The sequence below is a fragment of the Carassius gibelio genome, chromosome B21 (genome assembly GCF_023724105.1).
Source record: "Carassius gibelio isolate Cgi1373 ecotype wild population from Czech Republic chromosome B21, carGib1.2-hapl.c, whole genome shotgun sequence".
Classification (NCBI taxonomy): Eukaryota; Metazoa; Chordata; class Actinopteri; order Cypriniformes; family Cyprinidae; genus Carassius; species Carassius gibelio.
In genome coordinates this window covers 22391254-22415443 of record NC_068416.1, presented here as the reverse complement: position 1 = coordinate 22415443, position 24190 = coordinate 22391254, and the positions used below count along the sequence as shown (strand labels likewise).

Below are 24190 nucleotides of genomic sequence, written 5' to 3'. Positions count from 1 at the left end.
ACCTTACTGAAATGCTTAGTTCCTCCTCAGATGCATGAGATATTGTCATATTTAAGACTTATTTGTACTGTATGCCACCTCTAACCTTATTGATTAAATTTCTCTCTTTATGGCATAATGGCATGCAATAACCTCCGTCTGGATTTAAATACCATTGAAATCTTTGGCTGTAGGCCATTGGTGACAGAAATTGAAACTGTAAAAATACTGTGAGAATGTTGCAATGACCGTGAGTTCTCAAGCAAAACGTGGGCTTCATGAGAGGAGCTAAAATGTGTGATTTCTCCAGTTATTACTTTAAAAGGCCAGCTTGAATCCTATTGTGCTTTTTTACTTTAAGACATTCTTCAGTCTTTTCCCCTCACTCTTTTCACTCTCAGTATCTATTTGTTGTCTTGTTTTATCATGTTTGATTTCTTGAAACATGATGTAGACATTAGCTTAGCTTTTAGCTGTTTTTTTTTTCTTGTCTTCTTTTTTTTTTAGCTGTGTTTTTCCATGGCCACTATAGGAACACTGCAATGTCACTAAATAGAGGAAGTTCCACAGTATCCTAGTAATCTTTCAATTTATTACCATGTCAATGAGACGCACTGAGCGGTAAACAAAGTACTCAAGAGCATTATGTGTAGCGTTGATCTCAACAGGTTTTACAGTGTTTGACCAAGAGCAGAATCTGTACAGTCATGTGTTTGGAATGAATAGCAAGTACAAGCAGTATAGAGTCATAAATAACTGACAGCTGTATCATATATTTAATCAGGCATGTTCGTCTCTAGACCACAGAGAACAGCTGGAATGCACCAAACACTTCAGTTGCACAACAATGCAAATGTCCCTTTTGATCATGTTGGGCACAAATTTGGTGTTATAAATTAAATAACAGACTTTGATTCAGTACTTCATTAATTTACAAAACAAAATGAGGGAGACGTATGTCTGTTAAAAATTAAATGCAAAAAATTTTTTTAAACTAAATAAATGTCAAATTTAATAAATAATAAATGTAACTTTCATAAATTTAAGTCATGGGCTGTAGACCATTAGTGAAAGAAATTTAACCTGTAAAATACTGTGAAATGTTGTTATGACTGCAAGCACAACATCTCAAATACTGGGCATGTGGGCTTCATGAGGGGAACCAAAATGTGTTTTGGACAAAAAAAGTTTTTTGTATTATAAGGCCAGCTTGAATTCTCTTGTGCTTTTTCACCTTTAGACATTCTGTTTTAATAATTTAATACTTTTAATAATACATTCATAAATAATATAAATATATTAAATTATAATAATTACATATATTTACACACACCCAAACACACACACACACATATAATTTTTGTTATTTTAAAAATTCAAGTGTTATTATTATTTTTTTATTACCAATTCATACATTTTTATTTGAGACCCCGCAATTTTTTATCCAAAATTAACCGTTTATGAATTATGAAAACTACATCAGAATCACAGCTTCACCACTGACTGACTGAACGCTCGCTCAGTACCGCGGATGAGATTAAACTCAGCGCAGAGTGGGAGGAGCTGAACAATTGAAGGCCACGCCCACTGTCAGACAGACCGGTTAGACGGGAGAGACCCATCGCCCGAAGGCATTTGACTTACCTGAGTTTTGTACTGAGGACCGTACATCTGCTCAAGACACCAACTAAGCTTTGCGATTGTTAGGTTACATAAGCAAGAGAGGCAGAAATCAGCCAGTTCAATGTAGCCGTCCTGCTAGCGCGATCATAACGAGAGCTCTTCGTCTCCTCATGAACAGCAGGTAAGCGCAGAACTGATCCTTTCTGCTCTGTGAGATCTCGAAGTGTAATGAATGCACTTGATTGAATTCGAATGAGAAAAAAATTATAGCATGCCTGCACAAGTAGGCTACCATGTTTATATTTGTAGGACAGTGCATGATCAAAAAAGTTCTGCTGAATGATTTAACTGAACTACATATTCATCGTGACATTAAATATCACATTTAAATCTACTTAATTTAAGTATATTATATTTACTATGGCTGTTATAGTTATTAAGAACGAACATGCAGTGTGGCAACATTAAATTAACTGCATTTATTCAAGTAAAATAGATAGATAGATAGATAGATAGATAGATAGATAGATAGATAGATAGATAGATAGATAGATAGACACACACACAGACAGATACTGTAGTTTTGGTAAACTTTTTGTAAACTTTTTATACAGTTTTTAAAAGTGGAGTCTATATATAGTTAAATATTTATATAAAATCTATATTTTTGTAATGTTTTATAAGTTTCACAATGGTGTTTCTGACATAGAGCAAAATAATGGTTTTGTAAAAAAAAAAATTAAAATGTGTAAAATGTTGGTCAGACTTTACATTAAAGATTTAATATATTTACTGTTGGATAAAAAATATGGAAACTTTGAATGAATATGAATGAATATGAATGAACTGCAGCTGCACACAATTACATATTTAGTAGTAGGCTGCATGTTATTATTGTGCACTGCTATCATAATTCATATAAACTTACCAGGCACTGTGATCTAAAGCGTGACTTAAATCTTTTTGATTTTGATGTTATCATCAAGTAGCCTCACACTGGCCCAGAATCAGAGCAGAGCTTTACAGTCTAATTATATTAGCGAGTGGAAAGTGCTGATATAGGCGTTCGTTATGTAATGAGCTTTGCATTGGTCTAATCCTGGGAATAAGAGGACAGAATAGCTGTGAAGTCTTTAGTGTTCTAGTTTGTCAGTGCAAGTCAACAGTTTAATAATAGGTGACTTGTTATGTTTGAGAGTTAAGTGTTGGTTTGTGTTGTCATATTTGATTCTTTTGTCAGCTGGAATGGAAATGCAGTTCAAAATCTCATTTGAATATTGATTCGAAAATGTTTAGTCTGGATTATGGACAGTTTTTCTAAATCTGGTTAATTGGTTACGACAGAAAATGAATGAAATATCTTTTTGGTTGCATCATTTGCTTTTAGTTTACACTGAGTTTGTAATAACTGTAATGCTAAACTGAAACAGGTTTCACGTTTGGTGATAGGCTATATTAAAAATAACCTTAATTGTTCATCTTGACAAGATCAACAGAGGTCAGACAAAGAGTATGAGCAGAAATCTTTAAAAAAGAATATTAATTTTCTGTTCGTATGCAGAGAATGACCCGAATCCTGGTTTTGTGCATGGCGTTGGGTACGGTACACACTGGAAGAGCGGACAATAGCTTCTTAACCTGATTAAACTGAGACCTGCCACTTCGTAAGCAGCCATTCAGCTGACTGTATCAATGAAAGTGTTCAACACACTTACACTTATCACTCTGCTTGTTTATTGATCCAGCTAATAAAATGCCTGCTATCGCAATAGTCTGACTTTTATTGATCGAGGGTCTGGATTGCCAGCAAGAATCAAACGTGTGGAGAGTAGATTGTGGCCAACATTTCTGACTGAACATATACACACATATACACACACACACACACACATATATATATATATATATATATATAAACCAGTATTTGTAGCTTTTCATTTACAGTATATTGCTCTTAATGTTTTGAAAAGGAGTTTGTGGGATGTCAGTTTTCTGTTCAGCCCTGACCTATTTACTGATCACTTGACAAACTTGTTCACTTCTGTGTAACTTTATGTTTTTATTGCTTGGCATCAACAGATCCTATGTCAGAGTGATGTTGTCGTTTAGTCATCGCAGACTGTTTGCACTTCAGAATGAATCACTTTTGGAAAGCTGTGTTTACTCAGTTGGTTCTCATGTTGCAATGAATAAATTCATTAAAAAGACTGAAATTTCATTGATAATTGTTCCTTTTCTTGCAGTTCTCTAGTTCCCATACTTTTAGATAGCTTCGGCGGTTAAGATTTTCATTGAATACTTACATTTCATTATGTTCTTACTTCTTCCTAAAAATCCATTGTATAGATGCCAGCAGACTTGATATAGAATGCATATGGACTACTTTTATGGTCATTTATGGAATGTTTTTTGTTCTCTTTAGAGCTTCACAGATGAGACAATTCAGACAGGTGTTAATTTTTTCTCAATTACCCTAGATCGTGTTATTGATGTAGGACTGTTCTTTGCTAAGAAATAATGACTGAACATAACCATGGAGCTTTTGAATTAGATGACTGATCAATGGACATAATGGAACCTCAGTTTGGCATTCGGGTAATTCACTGCGATTTGCTGAGCGGATGTCATTAGAAGTCATTTAAAGTTAATTAAAAATACCATTTAACTTGAGCAGATTACTGCAGTACTGAAATACTGTGGGTGAAGCAACCGTGGATGAATCTGTCTTGGTCTTGCAGAAATGTGAATTTACAAGCAGAAGCGCTGTCAGAGAGCTTGTCCGACAGGTTTCACCGTTAATTTAAGTCGTTTTGTTTAATCCAACAACATTTTTATCTTTAACAAATAGTAAGGAGTATTTTGGGTTCTGCTCAGTACACGTGCTACTTCTTCTCTTTACTTTTTGTATTTCTTAGACAGCTTGTTAATATAAAGCAATATAAAGCAAGATCAAATTCAGATGAACTCCTAGCAGTCGGATTCATAATGCTGCCCACTTACATTAAAAGCATAGTTCACCCAAAAATGAAAATCCTGTCATTAATTACTCACCCTCATGTTGTTCCAAGACCTGCATTCATCTTCGAAACACATTTTAGATATTTGTCTAATAGCTCTCTGACCCTCAATAGACAGCAATGTAATTATCACGATCAAGCTCCAAAAACGTTGCAAGGACATCGGTAAAATAATATATGTGACATCAGTGGTTCCAACCATAATATTACGCCGCTACGAGAGTACTTTTTATATGCAAAGAAAACAAAAATAATTACTTTATTCAACAATTCGTCTCCTCCGCATCACCCTATAGTGCCATTTTGGAGAGAACGTAAACGCTGAACGTAAAAACGTATGCTGTTGTGTGTCAGCTGCACCACGCGACGCAGATACTTTGTTTTCCTTCAGATCAAAGCAAAAAAAAAAAAAAAAAATCTATCTATTTGTTTGCGCTTTGATCTGAAGGAAAACAACATATCCACGTGGTGCAGCTGACACAGAACAGCATACGTTGTTTACGTTCATCATTTACTAACTGTTCCAAATTGGAGCAACTTTTTCTTTCTGAAGCACAAAAGAAAGTATTTTCGGAAATGACTGATTCGCCTGATTGAGCCTGATTTATATCTCACTTATAAGATGTAAACTTAGAATTCAGAGAATAAAATTAAGAATTCTGAGTTTATATCTCACAGTTCTGAGGAAAAAGTGATGTGAAAAAAGTAAATTGGAAACAAGTTTCCATAACTATCCCTTTAAGAAAAAGGCAATTCAGTAAAGACAAGCCTGTTATTTTATTGCTGCAAACTTGTAAACCAATGAGTAAATCATGTAATTCATCTTGAGTTTACATCTTCATTGTGTTCTGATTATACCTGAATGACGACGGACTACTTTAGAGATTTGTGTTGATTAGCCTAACGCAGTTATCACCGCCCACATAGACTAGATATGTCCCCAAAGACACAGGTCCACCCGTCAAAGATGTAATGATCCTAATCCCTAACGTTAGTCTGGATTTGGCTCATGGCCGATCACCTTTCAGGTCTGTCACTTACTAGTGCAAATCTACACCTCTGAGGAGGTGGGCTGGATCTGGCTTGTGCTGGATGGTAATAGACTGTATTGTGCAACTGCTGCAGAGTTTTGCTGCGGGGGCTGGAAAACAGTATTTGAAACAACAACACGCTGAAGACTCATGAAGACAAATGTCTGAACTGTCAGAAAAAAAGCGTTAATCGACCGTGAAAGTTTCTATTTCAGAGCAACTTTGACAGTTGATTCCTGCTATTTGTTTTCCACTAAATTCTGGATAATATCTAAACAGATGGTACCTTTTCTAGGAAATATTTAATTGTCTTTCTTGGACTGACGTTTGGCATGTGACAACATGCCCTATGTACACTGAAAAAAAAGGGTGTATGTAGATGCAGTTTTCACTGAGAAATTGCTAGTAAGTTTCAAAATTAATTACAAAGAATTGGCAAGTAACATAATTTAACATAATGAATTAAATATGACATTTTTAAGTAAAAACATTGAAATAGTATGTGCTCCAATGACCTGTATTTACAACTTTTAAAAAACTATTTTTACAATTTAGAACCAAATCTGTGGAAGATTGTTTCAATCATGGAATAAAAAATAAAAAAAAATCTTACAATTCTGAAAAAAAAAAATATATATATATTTTATGTTCACATCAGGCAAGTGGATGCATAATAAGTGGGAAAATTATGCAGTGTATACTTTATCTACACTATTAAAATTGAATTTAACTATTAAAAAGGAGCGGATATCTATCTATCTGTCTATCTATCTATCTATCTATCTATACATATACATATATACATATATACATATATATATATATATATATCATTTATTGGCAGAAACAAAACAGATCAAAACAGAATTGCAAGATCTAAACAGAGAATTCTAATAGTTTTTCATTCTTTCACTCTTACTTTCTTGTTTCTGTCTACAGTACAATCTTTTTGACTCAAATACTTTTAATAAGCATACAAATTGAAACATTATAGGTTTAATTGCATATAACTGTGCATTTCCTGAAGCAAACATACAGCTATGTTCTCTTCTCATAATAAGGGCTCTAATGCACTGCTGACAAATAATGATTCACAACCTCTCCTGGTCCAGAGAGGTCCAGGGTAGAAGCGAAAAATGTTGCCATGGCTACTACCACCATGTCATCTTATGACTGAACAGCTGTGTTGAGTGATACTGTAGGTTAAATGGTAAATATTAAATTACTAATTGGAAAACGTTGATATGTGCTGAAGACACCCATATAACCTCACTGCTCTGTGACAATACTATGACTATGACACACAAAAATCTCTAGTCTGGTCAAAATTATAGATTTTTATTTTATGCCAAAAATCGTTAGTATATTAGGTAAAGATCATGTTGTATACATCTAAATTTAATGACTGGTTATGTAGTCCAGGGTGACATATTGTTAACACCCATTAGCATAGTTTAATTCTCGCAATTCACTGTGCAAATGTAAAACCTTCTATAAGTATAATGATGGAGCAACATTAGGTCAGGTAATCCTCCTAGATCTTTTCATAGCTTTAACCTGACAACATTAACTCCTAATGCCAGCAAGACCTCTCAGAGGTCTATATGGAATTATAGGGGACAGAAATGGCAAAGAAGAGTGGAGGGTGGGTGAGAGAGAGAGTGTATTGCTGGATAATCTTTAGATACGTGCCGACTTGTCGACAAGCCCCTGCTTGCAACCGTTCACCCGGCTTAGCAGCTTACCCACCCCCTTGGAAGTTATGTAAGATAGCTGTAAACAGTAGGAGGGAAGTCTTCTAATGCCAATTATCAGATCAAAAGGAACATTCTTAAAATCAAGAGTGGATAATGCCACCAGGAGCACACACACGATAAACAAATGGCTGCTGTACTGCTAGACGGAGATGATATTAATATTGTGTTTACCCTCACCGCAGGCACCACCGTGTCTGAATTTTCATTTTACATGACAAAGTTACAAGCCAGTTGGGTTCACTGATTGTCAGTGACTTTTCTGCAACAGTCCAGAGTGCAGCATTTGTTTGCCAATGAACAAGCATTAAGTGCATTATTCTAGTCAATAAATCAATGCAAGATTACTTCTGGGTTGCTACCTTTGCTTCAGGCCATTATCGCTACTTCATTTCTTGGCAAAAATAACTTGAAGAGCAACAATGATATACACATTGCAGCCAGATATGCCTGTTTGTGTTGTGCTGTCTCATTACTGTATTAAACTTGGTCCAGGATTCTGCTTTGAAGATTACAGGGTCAGCAATCCGCACACCTCTATAGCTTTACTGATTGATTGCCAATTAAGGTTAATAAACAAAACGAATTAGATGACAGTTAAGGGACAGTTAGTGTATATATATATATATATATATATATATATATATACAATTGTTTTCTCCTTTTCTTTCTGTTTAATACGTGTTCGTCTTATAGAGGGTTTAGTGAGTGAATTCAGAGTATCCCATTGAATTATTTTTATTATTATTATTATAATTATTACAAAAATGAATTCTTAGTATAAAAAAAATAGTAATTTTGTTTAAAAAATAAACAATTTCTGGGTGGTCTTGGTAGTATTTTAGACTTGATGTTCTTAGGGTTTTGGGCAGCTGTCCTGCTGCTGTCCTTGGTACTGAATGGTATTTAATGCTGACCACAGTTGATATTAGACAGATCTCATTCGCCTCATCTGACTATAGGGATCAGGCAGGTTGAGAGAAAAGTTTAGTTTCTTTCCTTCACACCGTAAAATCATAGCTAAGTCAAAAACCAACCCTAGATTCAACAGATACTTTGGATGCTTTGGCTTTTATAGATGGTTTTGGCTGACTGACAGATGACAAAAGAGAATCCTAAATGTGAGGGGAACAAGCTGAAACTAGAGTAACAGGGCTGGGACAGACACAGTGGGGTGGAGACAGGCCTCTGAGAGATGTTTAATTTCAAGTAAAGCAGGATGTGGATATTAAAAAGTGAGCAGAAAGAGAGAGTGTTGAAATGTTTAGAAACCTTTCACTGTGTCTTTCTTCTGTGAAATAAAAAAAAAAGATATTTTTAAAGATGTCTTCGTATTTTTTAATGAAAAAGTTGAAGGGACCAGTGTTGTTTTGGACCCTAGCAACTTTCATTTTATGGACAAAATCATTTGAAACATTCCTCAAAATATATTTTTTGTGCTTTAAAGATGAAAGAAAGTCATACAGGTCTGGAACCACCTGAGCAATAAATTAACATTCAGTGTTGAATGTAGTTTTGGAGATCCTTATTCTGGGACTACAGAGCCCATAAAGAGATATGTGATATTAAAAACAAATTAGTCATGAGGAAAGATTTCATTGCTTTTGTGCATTCATTCAAAAAAGGTATGTGTTCCCATGAGAAACTTTAATTAAAAACTTATAATAGAATTAATGTCAGGACACATCCTCTTAAACCTGTTGCCGCTATTATGTTATGGACAGAGACACTTTATTTTTTATTTTAAGTTGGGAATGGGTAATAGAGACATTCTCAAAAGCCTTGCAATGTGCATGGAATCATTTAATTCAATCAATTAATTATTATTTCTTGTGCACAATTTACTTTCAAGGCTTTGTAGAATGCAACTGTTTTGTGAGAAAGTGCAACATTTCTAAGGGGAAACGCCAAAGTTTTTTGAGAAAATGCAAAGTTTCTTGCAGAAACGCAAATGTTTTGTGAGAGAACCAAAATTTTGTCAGAGGAACCCTGTTGTTTTTCAAGATTTTTTTTTTTTTCATCACCATGTCCTTTTTGGGACTCCATATGAAACTGATGCAGAAATTGTTCAAATACTGTATACCAATCCATCCCAAGCCAACAGATGATTTTTCAGAAGTGCATATTTGAGTTGTAGGTTTATTGAACCATTCATGGTGGAAAGCAACAATCCCATGGCCTCCTTCAATCTTCATGCTCGTTGAACTCATTGAGGCTCCATAGGGCTGCTAGCTTGTGTCAGGTCAGTGTCATGCACTATTCCACTTTGCATTGCACTGGAGAATGAAGCCCAACACAGTTTGACTGAGTCTTTCTGTTATGATGATATAATCTCTTACGTAATCAGATATGGAGTATATGCCAGCTGGAGAAGATTTTTCCCCCCTTTTTTTAATCTGTGATGCCACCCTGTTCACAAGGGGAAATAGAAGTTCTATGCTCTCTCTCTCTCTCTATTCCTCTCATTTTCTATCTGTAATGTTTACGTCAATGTCAATCTGTGGTCCTAATATCATGCTTTCCATGTGCTTAGTGCTTATTTTTGTCATCAGATTAATGCTAGAGATTAAGCCGATTCTGCGGAGGAGTCAGATGCCAAATGTATTGGAATATAATGTATACACTGGTAATATCGTAAAGTGTCAGAAACTGATACTTTAAGTGAGAAAACAGCCTGCATGACAAAAAAAAAAATTTAATTAATTGATTAGCTTGTGCTCACATGCTTGTTTGGCACAGTTTGAATTCATTCTCAAGGCTAAATGCTAATGAAAACAAATGGCTGTTAGTGCAGTATTCGTGGCTATTTAGTTTCCAGAAAATTCTCTGTCAAATTTTGCCAGTATCAGTAAATTATATTTTGTTTCCTATTTAAAAGCTTAAAAACTGGAAATTTGTTTAGCTGTGTGTGTCTGTCATGATGATAGTTCAATTGTTTCCATGGACCTTTAAACTTTTCTTTGGAAGCATGGATCTGTCTGTCTGTTTTATGACTTGAGCAATTCATTCTGGAACTTTCACGTGTGCCAATAACAGTATTTCGTCTGAAAGGAGATGTTAAAAAGCACAGTGTAAAACCTTTGCCTCAAAGTTGTAAACATTCAGATATTACCCATAAAACTAGTGGGAAAATTCCAACACTAGGAGTGCTCTTTTACACGGTGCTTTGGCCAGGAAAAATGTAGAACGTGGCAGTTTGATGACTGCTATATTTTTAACTGGCAAGCAGTCGGTTGCAAAACCTCATAAATTATAGATGGTTCCTTTCAAGTTCACAGTAACTAAATGAGTTGGGCTGATCAGAATTGCTCTGTTCTCTAAAATTAAACAGGTCATGATTCATACTGTTCTTTGATAAGACGTACCAAAGGAACCTATGATTGAGAAAGTGTTGAAAGGTGCAGATGTGATGGATAGGCATTGTTTACTGCATGTCCAGTGAGTGACAAAGGACACATTTGATTATTGTGAAAGCGCCTCCTGTCATGAGTACAAGTATAAAATGTTATGTCTTCAGTTTGATGTACAGATAAGGAAGCATATTTCAACACAAACAGAAATGATAAAATCTGACCTTAATTTTTTTTTTTTTTTTTTTAATCCGACGAATGCTAATTCAGAAAACATTTGATTTGATTTGAGCTAGAACTGCAATTATTTTTGGATCATATTTGTAAAATTCCTAAAATATCAGGAGTGGTTTATTTGACTGCTCTGGTTTAAGGAGCTGTTATTTTCAAGTGACAACGAAAGTTTTTTTAGTGAGTTTGGTGTTTGCTTCATTGTAGTGGTTCTTCATACTATATACAGTATCTTATGTTGATACTGAACACAAAAGGTTCATGAATATGTGAATCAGTTACAGTTACTGTTTCTACTCTCTTCAGTTTTAATATGTAGTCGTTCATTTTTAATGTGCTTGAAATCTTTATTTGTGAAAGATATGTTTTGTATTTTACAATAATTTCCCCATCTGATAAAGAATTATTGGGTTCATTATGTCAGTGGAAACCATACAGCTGTAATATCTCACTTTTCCACTCTTGTCTCTCACTAACAGATCTAAGGATTTCAGAAACCATCAGGGACGATGAGGAACTCTGGCGCTGTGCTGATTTTGAGCTTTATTGCCAAATTAATATCACAAGCAGCAGGTGAGCAGCAAGTGTTAGGAGTTATGTTACTGTATGTTTCTTATGAAGCTAGCAGTACAACCTGACAAACTTCATTTACTGTTCAACACCGTTCAAAAGTTAGGGGTCAGTAACGTTTAAAAAAAAAAGTTAACACCTTTATTCAGCATTAAATTGATGAAAATAACAGTAAAGACATTTTTAAAAGTTTCTATTTCATACAAATGCTGTTTTTATTATGTATCACAGTTTTGTATTATGTATTATGTACTATCACAGTTTTAAATGTATCACAGTTTTTACAGAAATATCAAGCAGCAATTCAGCATATAAGAATGATTTCTGAAGGATCGTGTGACACTGAAGACTGGAGGAATGATGCTGACAATTTAGCTTTTACATCGCAGGAATAAATTACATTTTAACATATTGTATTTTTAATCAAATAAATGCAGCTATGGTTATTTAAAAATCTAACTGACCCCCAAACTTTTAAATGGTTGTGTACATAAATGACTTTGTTTAGTTCAGTGTTTTTGTAGTTCTGTATATTCAAATGAAAATGGTGTAAACTTGATTAAAAAAGCAAGAACTCACTTAAAGGAACAATCCACTTTGTTTTGAAAATTGGCTCCCCTAGAGTTAAACAGTTGAATTTTACCGTTTCGAGTCCATTCAGCCGATCTCCGGGTCTGGTGGTAGCATTTTTAGCTTAGCTTAGCAAAGATCATTAAATCTGATTAGACCATTTGCATCATTCCGGCATAATAATCAAGGAACTTTGCTGCCGTAACATGGGTGCAGCAGGCGCAGTGAAAATAGTCCCCAGCTAGTTTGTGTAGTTGCAGCAATAGCAGAGTTGCTGGGGAATATTTTCATTTTCATAATATCATTGCACTTTCTGCACCTGTGGTACGACAGCAAAGTTCCTTGATTATTACACCGGAATGAGAGTATAGAAAATCCCCACTTTCCCAACATCGTCTTAGTACATGATGTAACTACAGAAGAGTCAAGTTTTAAATAGGAAAAATATAGAAACTCTTTGGTAATTTTTGAGCGAGATGCTAACGGTCTAATCAGATTCAACGATCTATGCAAAGCTAAACTAAAAGTTCCACCGTCAGACCTGGAAATCTACTGAATGGATTCGAAAACAGTAAAACTCAACTGTTTAACTCTAGGGGAGTTGGAAAATGAGCCTATTTTCAAAAATAGTGGAGTGTTCCTTTAAGTTGATATCAACCTCACTATTTAAAACTAAGTAAAACTTTGGATCCACCACGTTGTGATGCATTGATATATATTATGGAACTGAATGATTGCCATATTATTTACATAGTATTTACATGGTACTTAAAAGAGAACACAAAGTTCTAAATAAATTCAATGTGAAACTTTACATATGAACGTTGTATGTTTCAGACAGAAAAATACCTATTTTACAAGATGTTAATGTAACATGATGTTGAATTCAATAATGTACTCTAAATGGGCACAATATGCGTCCATAGGTGTCAGTGCGCCAGGCAAACCCAGACTCACAAGCTGTCGCTCTCCAGAGAAGGAGACCTTCACATGCTGGTGGGAACCTGGAGATGATGGAGGTCTTCCCACAACCTACGCCCTCTACTACCATCTAGAAAAGTCAGTCTCTCTTCTACTTGTTCCCTTTCTAGAGCCGTTCTTTATTGTCTTGAGAGCAGTATTTTAATGCTTGTCCTTACTCTTTTCTTTGGCTCCTAATGAGGTTTCAAAAGTCTTGCTGTGTCTTGTCCTTTCCTCCAGTAATAAGCATTTTAAAGGTTTATTTTCTGCCAAGTGTTTATTTCCCTCTGTTTCTGAGCAAGTATGTGAAATAAAAAGAAACGCACACATGACTTACCTCCAGCCAATACACACACATGCCCACACACCCTGTCCAATAACTCCTCAGATTTTCATCAGAGCGGATCCTCGTTACAGCAATGAAGTGTTTTGCCAACATTACAGACTGAGATTCAGCAAGTACTGTACACAAACATCATATCTAATACCGTGTAATACTGCACCGAGGGGAGTTCATAGAATTAATTTTAATACAGTTGGTCCAACTGAGTTGGATGTGCTGAGTTGGGATATTTCAAGGCTGCAATGAATAAATAGTGATATTGGTGGTTTTTTTTTAAAGAGCAAATTTTCTTTCCTGTATTGACAAACACTGGCTGAACCTTCATTTTCACCATCATAATGAAACATCAATATTTTGGGGCCATAAAAAAAGAATGATATTTTATATATATTATATTTTAATTGCATATAAATTGCATATTAATTGCATATATAAAAAAGCAACAAAAAAGTATATTTTGTGAATTTTAAGGAGTACACTAGCATATATACTACTGTTCAGAAGGTTTACTTTTTTTTTAAGAAGTCTCTTACACTCACCAAATCTGCATTTATCACAATACAGTAAAAACAGTAATAATATTAAATATTATTACAAACTCTTTTCTATTTCAGTATATTTTAAAATGCAAATATTCCTGTGAAGCAAAGCTGAATTTGCAGCAGCTTAACATGCACATGATTTAATGTGCAAAAAAAAAAAGTTGTGCTGCTAAATATTTTTTTACAGATTAGCATCAAAGCCACTAGACATGGACTAAACGCATCTAAACTCAGTTTCTTTTTGGCCCAAACATAATAAATGCACTGATTAATATTTTTATGATATCAGTATGATTAGTATTGATGTTGCCATGTTTATGACCAAAATATAGTTTTTCTGTTTAAGACTGCAACCTTTAGACTTTGGTTATAAATTGTTTTTTGTAATTGTCTAATTTGTGTAAGTGTACATCTTTCTGTTGATATCAGAATCAGAAGCAGTGTTGCCAAGTCCACAGTTTTCCCATGGAAATAGGCTTCTTTAACACTAAAGTGAAGTGACATTCAGCCAAGTATGGTGACCCATACTCAGAATTCGTGCTCTACATTTAACCCATCCAAAGTGCACACACACAGAGCAGTGAAAACACACACACTGTGAACACACAACCGGAGTAATGGACAGCCATTCATGCTGCAGCACCCGGGGAGCAGTTGGGGGTTCAGTGCCTTGCTCAAGGTGCCACGCTCAGTCGGGTTATTGCCGGCCCAAGATTCAAACCCACAACCCTAGGGTTAGGAGTCAAACTCTCTAACCACTAGGCCACGACTTCCTCTCTAACCACTGTTGCTGCAGTTTGCTTTTCATGTCCGTCGATTTAAGTGAACCCAATGACATGATTTTTAGCCCCTAATATGTTAATTTTACCAGGGGAACCTGATCAAAAACGTTAATTTTACATCAGCTTTTTTACCAAGTATGTTTACACTCAAGGAATTTGACTTGACGACAGGAGCTCTCAGTGCAGACATAATTATATCATAAATTATTTGTCTCATATGCAGCTCGGAAACGATCTACGAGTGCCCAGATTACAGAACGGCGGGCGACAACTCGTGTTTCTTCAACAAAAACGACACATCGCTTTGGGTCAACTACAACATCACTGTGGTGGCCACCAATGCCCTGGGAAAGAACATCTCAGACCCTGTGGAGGTGGATGTGGCCTATATAGGTATGCTAATGAGTTTCCAACAATTAATTTGCACATATAATTTGTACTCTATCATCCCTTCTCTGTATTTCTCTTTTTCCACTACTCTCACCTTATATTCCTGGATAATGTGTCATTCGTTTATAATTTTGTGAATTAGCACATAATAGACTACAGGTACAGACTTTACTGCAGTGGATCCATCAGTAAAAGGAATGTTACTGCTGCTTTATGGGATCACTGTTGCAAAAGAACATTATTTGGTCCTTTGGGTCTTAAAATATCGTCGGTCACATGCTCTCAACTGCATTATGCCATAAGGCAGTTTAAAAATTAAGAAGATCGTCATTGTTTACTTTTACTAGCAATTTTAGTTTTATCCCGAACAGTTTGAAAGGTCATGGTCCTTTGATCTGACGTTTTGTTCATTCAGTGCAACGCCATATTATCATTAACTCATATGTACAACTATAACTGAGACTAATCTTTAACTGATGTTTTTATTTATGCTGAAGGGGCGAAACATTCATTTGCAATACGAAGCACACTTTTCTGTTCTTTCTTTTTTGCTTCTTCAGCAAGTATGCGTGTAAAGGTCACTTAGTTTGACCTTATTAGGTGTCAACTATAGTTTCCCACCCTCAAACTGGAAAAAAAACTAGTTTTGTGCTGAATTTACAGAGTGTTAAATCCATAGTTCACCAAAAAAGAACTATAGGGGCTGTCAAGACCAAAACATGTTTGCAATATAAGCAAATCAGATTTGATTGCTACAGTGGAGAGTAGTGACTTATAGTTCAGTCTTTTCCTCATACAAAGCTATATGGCTTTAAAAGGCTTGCTTTAAACTGCAAGAGTCATATGGTGCACTTTTTTTGGAATTTGACAGGCCCTGGTTACTGTGCATTTTTATTATACTCTATGGAAAAGCATAAACATTCAACAAAATATGACACGTTCCATGGAAGAAAGAACAATATACAGGTTTGAAAACATTAGGGTCAAAAACACGACGGAATTTTCTTCTTCTTCTTCTTTTTTTTACTTTAAAAATGTATAAAAATGTGAGAAAAATTAGTCTTTTTTATTATTATTAATACTTAATTTATTCAGCATTGGCACATTTAATTGATCAAAAAGGACAGTATGTTGTTTCAAACAGATGCCGTTCTTCTGAACTTTATGTTTAGCAAAATATCGTGTATGCGAATCACGACTGCACAACTGTTTACATGATGCTAAGACTTTCTTGAACAGCAAATCTGAATATTAGATTGATTTTAGAACGTTTATGTGATACTTAAGACTGGAATAATGATGTAATTTCAGTTTTGCATCACAGGAATAAATTAAATATTAAAATGTATTAGAAACCGGTTATTTCAATATTTGACAATATTACTGTTTAAGGATTTTTTTACACGCTCAAATTCAAATGTTCTGATAAAATTATTACTACAAATCAGAATAGTTGTGTTAAAGTGAGTGAGCGGTAGTTTTAACTGTTGTATATTTTTATAATGGACTTTCTGAGCTCTCCTTTTCACCCACAGTTCAACCAAACACTCCAGAGAACGTGACAGCAGTCGTGGTCGATGAAGACCAGGGTCCGTTCGTGAGAGTGTCCTGGGAGAAACCCCGGACCGCAGACACTCGCTCAGGGTGGATCACACTACAGTACCAGCTACGAGTCAAACAAAAAAAAGATAAAGAATGGGAGGTGGGTTTAAAAAAACTAATCTTTGTGTCTTTAGAAAACGTTTGATTATCAGTTACGTCTGTAGCAGTTTAACTAGATTGAAGTCTAGATAATATTGAGATGGACTTTTGCTACCCTGTTCAGACATCTAGAATACAGTTGGACATCTTCACAATATACTTCACATGCTTGGTGTTATGGATTAGCATTGTCGAACCAACATGCTAAAAGCTGAGCCAACAAGTTAGAAAATAGTTCAAAGTAGCTGTTGTTTGTTTGTGACTTTATCCGAGATCTTAAATGAATGCAATGCTAAGGGCAAGTTAGACTGAGCAGTTTAATCATTGACTGTCCCAGTCTAGGTTTATGTCTTCATTAGTCTGCAGAAACCTGAGGGAGGCTAGATGTGCAGAACAACAGTGACTAGATCAAACCAGATTTTTCACCCTAAAGGCTGCACTTCAGTAACACAGAGGCATGAACAATAATGATTGCCTAGTAACAGAATAAACTGAGAGCAGTAGTATTGGCTCATGAACCGAGACAACATATGTAACTGATGATTATTGCTGATGATGTATCCGTCTTCAGTTTAAATGCGGACTAGATAAATATTTAAGTAAAATCTACTTGGATCTGAATTCATACAAATTGAAGCGTATATTTTGTATCTTCATATTGATCAATGAGACTTACATTATAAAAAGTGTTTCAGTGGTAGCTTATGCTCTCTTTATCTCACTGTAGGAATATGATGCTGGCATGCAGAAGTACTACAATGTGTTCAGTCTTCACCCTGATAAAGAGTTCATGGTGCAGGTGCGATGTAAACCTGATCACGGGTTCTGGAGTGAGTGGACCCAAACCACCTACGTCAAAATGCCCGACTGTAAGTCTTTATTTTTCTTTAGTCGTAAATGCAAACTTGGTCATAATAAATATTTTCAGGGGAATTACCAAATTAAAAAATTCTATAATATTTGTAATAATATTTGGGGGGAAAATACAATATATAATATTTTTATAAACGCATTTTTACTCATATTTAATGTAGTTAAACCATTTATTATAATAAGTTGTCATAATTTAATTATTATTAAATTATATTACCAGCATAACAGTTTCTGGTTTAATTGACATATGTTATGCCAAATTTTCAGTTGTCAGACTTTTGAACCTTTAGATATAAAAGATATAAGACATTAAAAATGCCAACCCCAGAACGTATAAAACGTGCACCAGGAGTGATCCAAAAAATCGTCATGTCTGAAAATATGTGCTCAGTTTAGACACATGTAGGAAAAGCAAAACATTTCTAGGATTTCAGGACCACAATCTGTGTCTCCATGGTCTTCTGCCGAGCCTGAGAACAAATCTGCTCTTCACATATGTATCTAGAAGCTCAGACAATTCTAGAGGGAATACTAACAGGCCTTCAGTTTTCTCCAAGGAGTTATGAACTCATCCTCAGCTAGCTCAGATAGCACAATTTCAGCAGTGCACGTTTTTGAGCCGCAGCTCTGGCTGGGCCTCAGTTGCCCGGGAGCTTCCGTGGAAAGCCAGGCCCGGTGGGAGTCGCACTTAACAGTGGCAAAAATGAAATAGAGCAAAATGAGTCAGAGATTTTTCCAGCTCAAAGCATTTTTTAAAAAAAAACACGATGTCCAAACTTGTTTATTTTGAGAGTGTGTTATTTTTAAATGCAGTGACCCAATTTTACCTACTGTTTATCATTTTTTTTATATATATGATTTGTCATAAGTGGAAAAACAAATTGCAGTAGAGATGCACTCTATTAATCACCATTTCCTGATTTTGTGTTTGCGATATGTAGATATACCCAGAGAACGTTCACTGTGGATCATGATCACGATATTCTCTGTCTTCATCGTCCTCATCCTCACCTGGACTCTAAATGTGAAACGAAACAGGTGCGTCTTTGAGCCTGAAATGTTTCCTAAAATGATTTGTTTCTAAAAAAATTTATTGATTGTATTTTACTTTTGATTTTAAATGTAAGGTTTTGCATTTTATTCTATATCATCTTACCATCTTATAACCATCATTGGCAAATGTAAAGACCATTTATATATAGGCTATATTTGCCTCTTTGTTTTTGCTGATGAATACTCGTTATGCAGGATTAAACTGCCTTCAGAGGATTGATTCAGATCTTGCAGTACCACACTTTACTCTCATATGTAGTTTTTAGGCCAGCTTCTCTCAGCACAGATTTAAATAGACAAAGACAGACTAATTACATTGTCAAATAACGTGAGGCATTTTCAACAGTACAAGGACGAACAGGATCCAAAATTAATCTTTTAATCCTGTCGGGACACGTGGAAGCTTTTGTTTCGTATTCTAGATAAGTCCCTTTTCAGTATCCATAGTGCTTATATTATGATCAAGCAGGATAACATGTTGAAAGACATTAATCTTAACTGTGCAGTGACATAGAATTAATGACAAATTACTAATTAACTCCCAAACACCTCAAGAAAATATCATTAAAAAAATATCATTAAACGGTTTATTTAACCTTTGAAAAAACTTTTTCAATCTTATTCTGATTTTTATATTTGTATTCAGTGTGAAGCTTTGTTTGCTGCCTCCTGTTCCTGGACCAAAAATCAAAGGATTCGACAAACAATTGCTCAAGGTAATAAAAAAATCACTCATGCGCCTCGAAAAAAAGGCCTGTGTTCAAGTAAACTTTAAAATTTATCAGGTTAGCTTTAAGGTAGACTGCCTAATTTCAAAATATTAAGTATTATGTTATGCAACCATTTATTTATACAGTATTTATTTAATACAGATTACATCAAAGCAGCTACACAGTAATAAACTGGACACCCCATAGTTCACCCAAAAATGAAAATTCCCTCATCATTTACTTGCCCTCAAGTTATGCCAAACCTGTATGAGTTTCTTTCTTCTGTCGAACACAAAAGAAGATATTTTGAAGAATGTTGTTAACCACACAGTTGCTGGTAGCCATTGACTTCCATAGTATTGAAAGAATAGTATCCTCCAAACATTCCAACATTCATCAAAATATCTTCCTTGGTGTTCAGCAGAATAAAGAAACTCATAAAGGTTTCGGACAACTTGAGTGTTAGTAAATGATGACAGTTTTCAGTTTTATAAAGGTCTTGATATCTTCCCTCATGCCACATTTAATTGCATTTTTGAGGAAGTTATCTCACTTGCTTTTCTTGCTTTTTTACAGAGCGGAAAGTCAGAGGAAGTTTTCAATTCTCTGGTGATCCAAGGTTTCCCCCCAACCATTGATTACGATGACTTACTGGTGGAGTACCTAGAGGTGTATGACAATGAGGAGCAAGAATTGGTTTTGGATAGTAAAGATCTATCCGAGGACTGCATGAAGTCCAAAAGCCCGTCAGACTGCGACTCGGGCCGTGGAAGCTGCGACAGTCGCACTCTGCTTTTGGAGAAGTGCATGGTGGGACGGGAAGGGAGCAGAAGCGATCAACATCAGTACAGCCAGCATGGAGAAACAAGCTGGGCTTCAACTGAAAGCAGTGAATGCCAGGGTCTTGAACCTGGTTCTCCAGAGTTCTCTGATGGACGTGTGAAGACCTGGCCTGTTGTGTTTTCGTCTCCGCAGCCTCACCACCATTACCAAGTGGAAGCTGTGAAACCGGTCTACCACAGCGTCCCAGAGATCCTCAACCATTCATCACCACATGCAATGCCAGCCAACTACCAAAACCTACAGCATCAGGACATCCCACAAGAGGATGGCCGCTTCGGTAAACCAGCCTGCAGACATTCCCAAAGCTACACCCACGGCCTCGACACTCCTGCTCCCGGCGTATCTCCGTCACGTTCTCTGGAATACGTGGAGGTGCAAAGGATCAACCCGGAGAATATGCTTCTGCTTAGGCCGCTTTCAGACCAAAACCGTGAACCTGAGGGGTCCGATTATGCTGGGGAGGACTACAGCAAGGTCAAAGAAGTAACATCAAACAATATTCTGCTTCTGCAGAGGGATACGTCATATCTTTGTGCGGACGGTTACAGCCAGGCTGGTCAATGCACAACCCAGCAACCACCTCACCCCTGCAAACCTGTCATCTACCAATCGCACAGTGGGATGCCACAGGAAGGCATGAGGGTGATGGGAAATGGTTATGTGGACACAACAGTCCTAATGCCATCCTACTAGTACATATGGTTCATAGCAATGCAGCAAAAACAATAAGCTGAACATAAAACCACTACATTTAAAGAGCTCATGCCAAGCCCAGAGATAAGTGCTTTTTCCCCTCTCAGATCTTGCTACAGTGATTTAATGAAGTAGATTTATATTTATAAAAATAGTTGGTTTTAATTATATTGAATTAGCAAGAGAATCTAGTTTCAGAGATGAGGTCTGAACTTTTTCTGCAAGCACTGTTAAGAGTCTGGACTCATTGGCTTTGAAGGTTTCATAAACAACCCTTTAACATCCATGGAACCTTTCCATTGCACAAGAGGTACACGGTTCTTTAGACTATTAAGAAAAAAAAAAGCGGTTTTAAGAACTATGGACTAAAACGTTCTTTGGGTGTCGCTGTGAACACCGCCCCCCTCCCTTTTTTTGGAACCTTTATTTTATAGCGCGTGATAAGTCATCGATTTTCTTTCTTTGACCGATTGTGTACTTTGATGAGGTGACTTAAAACACCCAAAACAGTTATCTTTACCCTTAAATCAAGTCTTTAACGTTAACATGAGATCCCATTTGCTGCAAAATTCACTTAAATTCTGTATGTTCTGTATTCTGTATGTATGTTAGTCAATAGCGCCATGTAGACACTGTGATTTCACTGGAAATTCTACTTTTCAAGATCCAGCAACCGCCACTGAAATTCACCAATACCTTTATGCTGGTTTACTCAGAAATATATGGTATTTTGAAAGTTAAATTGGTTGTGAATGCCATTTCTTGTTAACTTTGAATGACTTGTCGTGTTTTGAGATTCATGAGATTTGAAAACTTAGCACTTAGCATAGTTGCCCTCAGCGATCCACTATGCATTATGTTGTATGTATTTTCATCATGGCAGTGTTTTTAAGCCACTACTTTTTTATGCCGCTGTTCACTTCTAAACTAAATGATGTGGTCTGTTGCTATAATGTACATGGACTTTGTTTTATGAACTGATCTTAAGTTTTGTTAGAGCATTCACTCAATTCAAAACTTTTGCTTGAATGAATTTTAACTATAATGACAGTATGCTGCATATTATATTAACACAAAAGCATTATTTGCAGTCAGAGTCTGTTTCTACCTACTGTAATCCTGCTGGAAACACAACATAATCTCAGCCATACAATTCTAAATGTCTTTGCTTATTAATGGTAAAGTGAATAAATGAAAAGGGATTTGAACTGATTGTAAACTCTTATAATTTGAAAGAATTTGCCTTTGGTATATTTACAGCTCTTTTAGGTGGAGGAAAACTTACTTAAACACTCCTGCCGAATGTATGTGTCAGAAATGTTATTGGCACTGATTTCAAACACAAAAGCAAAACCGGTGTAAAATGAAAAATTGCAAACTGCCAGCTTTTTTCAATTATTTTTCCAACTGTGTTACAGTGAGTTGTTCACTGTAAGAATTTGTGTGTTTCTGTGAATGTTAACCTTGCGAGAATCTATTTTTCTAAGTCTGTTTATCCTTAAATCATAGGTAGTCATTAATTCAGCTCTGCAAATTTTTACGTTTGATATAATAGAAATATTTTTTTTTAATTATAGAGATCGGCATATATGCATTTAATCCAACTAAACAGTTATTATCTTGTGCATATACAAACAATTAAAACAGTTACATGGAGACACAGAAGATTTTAGCCCTTGCCAGTGCAAGAGTCAACCTCCACATGTTGCCTTATTTTATGCATACATCTCTGAAAGCCGACTGAGGTGTATTTTTATTTATGTATTTTTTGGAAAAGGTCATTTACTAAATATATATTTATGTCTAAAGTTGCATTACGCATACATTTAAATATACAATAATTATTCAGTTGTTAAATATAATGTAGAAAAGCATTTATATACCTACAGGTAATTTATATACGGATAAATAGTTCTGTTAGTTTTGCCTAAGCGGTACAAAAATCACCTCATCTAACTTGATTTGTGAGTGGCGTAACATTTTCTTTGTCGCTCAACAGTCATATATTCTCAGTTTCATAATAAATCTGCATGAAAAAAGCACAATTTTTTTTTTATAGATTTCTAACTCAGGCAATGTCAAATCTACAAAATGTGTGATTGTTACAGTATACAGTACAATACAGAAGCCTTGGGGCTACAGTGTGAAATAATATTTAAGTCTTTTCGTCTGAGAGTTAGATATCTTACAGTAAAGAAAATGCATATGAAGATTTTCTCATTTAGGGATTACATCTTTCTAACTGAAATCACATTTTTTACTTCATTCAACCAAACCCAAAACCATCTGACTAAATGAACTGTTCAAAACACAAAAATGTGTTTTACACAGTACTATTATTATTATTTATAGAATTATGTGGCAATTTTCTTTACTGTCTTTTGTCTTTACTGTCAAGTCACTGGAGGTGCTGAAATTAAATTTGTGTTGATAACCAATGTAAGAAATACATCTACTGTGTGTTCTACTGTGTTCTGCTTTTATTTGTGAAATTGCATAGCAAAACCATTAAAACATATGCTCAGATTGTTTCAGATGTGTTGGGGGTGGTTATTCGGAGAATGTTTTTTTTATTTTGGCGGTAAAATTTTAACACATTTAGGCAATGAATACATAATAGAACTTTAACAGCAAGAACTGTGTACTAGAAAATACTGTAATACAAAGACCACAACATTTATTCGAATTCAGCTTTTATGATCTTGAATTATTATCATTAGGGCTATTATTATTCACTTGCTAATTTGTCACGAAAAAAATTTGATTATCAAATCTAATTCATTTTGTTATAGTGGATTTTTGTATTTTACACACACACACACACATATATATAGATAGATAGATAGATAGATAGATAGATAGATAGATAGATAGATAGATAGATAGATAGATAGATAGATAGATAGATAGATAGATAGGTGTGTGTGTTTGTGTGTGTGTGTGAGTGAGTGTATTAAGTTCAAATATAAAAATACAATGGTAATTCAGTTTTAAAAATTACATATAAAAAATTTAATCTGGAAAAATTATGAAGGCATAACGTTTTCCAATTGATCAAACAAAAACCTGTTGGTTGTTATTATTGATTTTATTATTATTATTGTTGCTGTTGTTTACACTACAGTATATATTATATTTTGAACATTTACATTTATTCATTCATCATGTACTCAAG

At 35.2% G+C, this 24190-nt stretch overlaps 1 protein-coding gene across 1 annotated transcript; it reads left to right on the top strand.

Annotated features, from left to right (window-relative positions):
• Positions 1 to 1608: 1608 nt before the first annotated feature.
• On the top strand, positions 1609 to 23546 carry prlra (prolactin receptor a). Its single transcript, XM_052588760.1, has 9 exons — positions 1609 to 1783; positions 11465 to 11558; positions 13052 to 13184; positions 14976 to 15145; positions 16678 to 16844; positions 17571 to 17712; positions 18658 to 18754; positions 19416 to 19485; positions 20056 to 23546. Exons 2-9 carry the CDS (start codon positions 11495 to 11497, stop codon positions 21013 to 21015), a joined length of 1803 nt encoding a protein of 600 aa, XP_052444720.1. The 5' UTR covers positions 1609 to 1783; positions 11465 to 11494; the 3' UTR covers positions 21016 to 23546.
• Positions 23547 to 24190: the final 644 nt, after the last annotated feature.

Bases quoted from the DNA above. Each gene is read 5' to 3' on its own strand.
- prlra (XM_052588760.1), top strand. From the start codon at position 11,495: ATGAGGAACTCTGGCGCTGTGCTGATTTTGAGCTTTATTGCCAAATTA. The intron at 17,713-18,657 runs GTAAGTCTTTAT...TGCGATATGTAG, and splicing joins CTACGTCAAAATGCCCGACT to ATATACCCAGAGAACGTTCA. The intron at 18,755-19,415 runs GTGCGTCTTTGA...ATTTGTATTCAG, and splicing joins CTAAATGTGAAACGAAACAG to TGTGAAGCTTTGTTTGCTGC.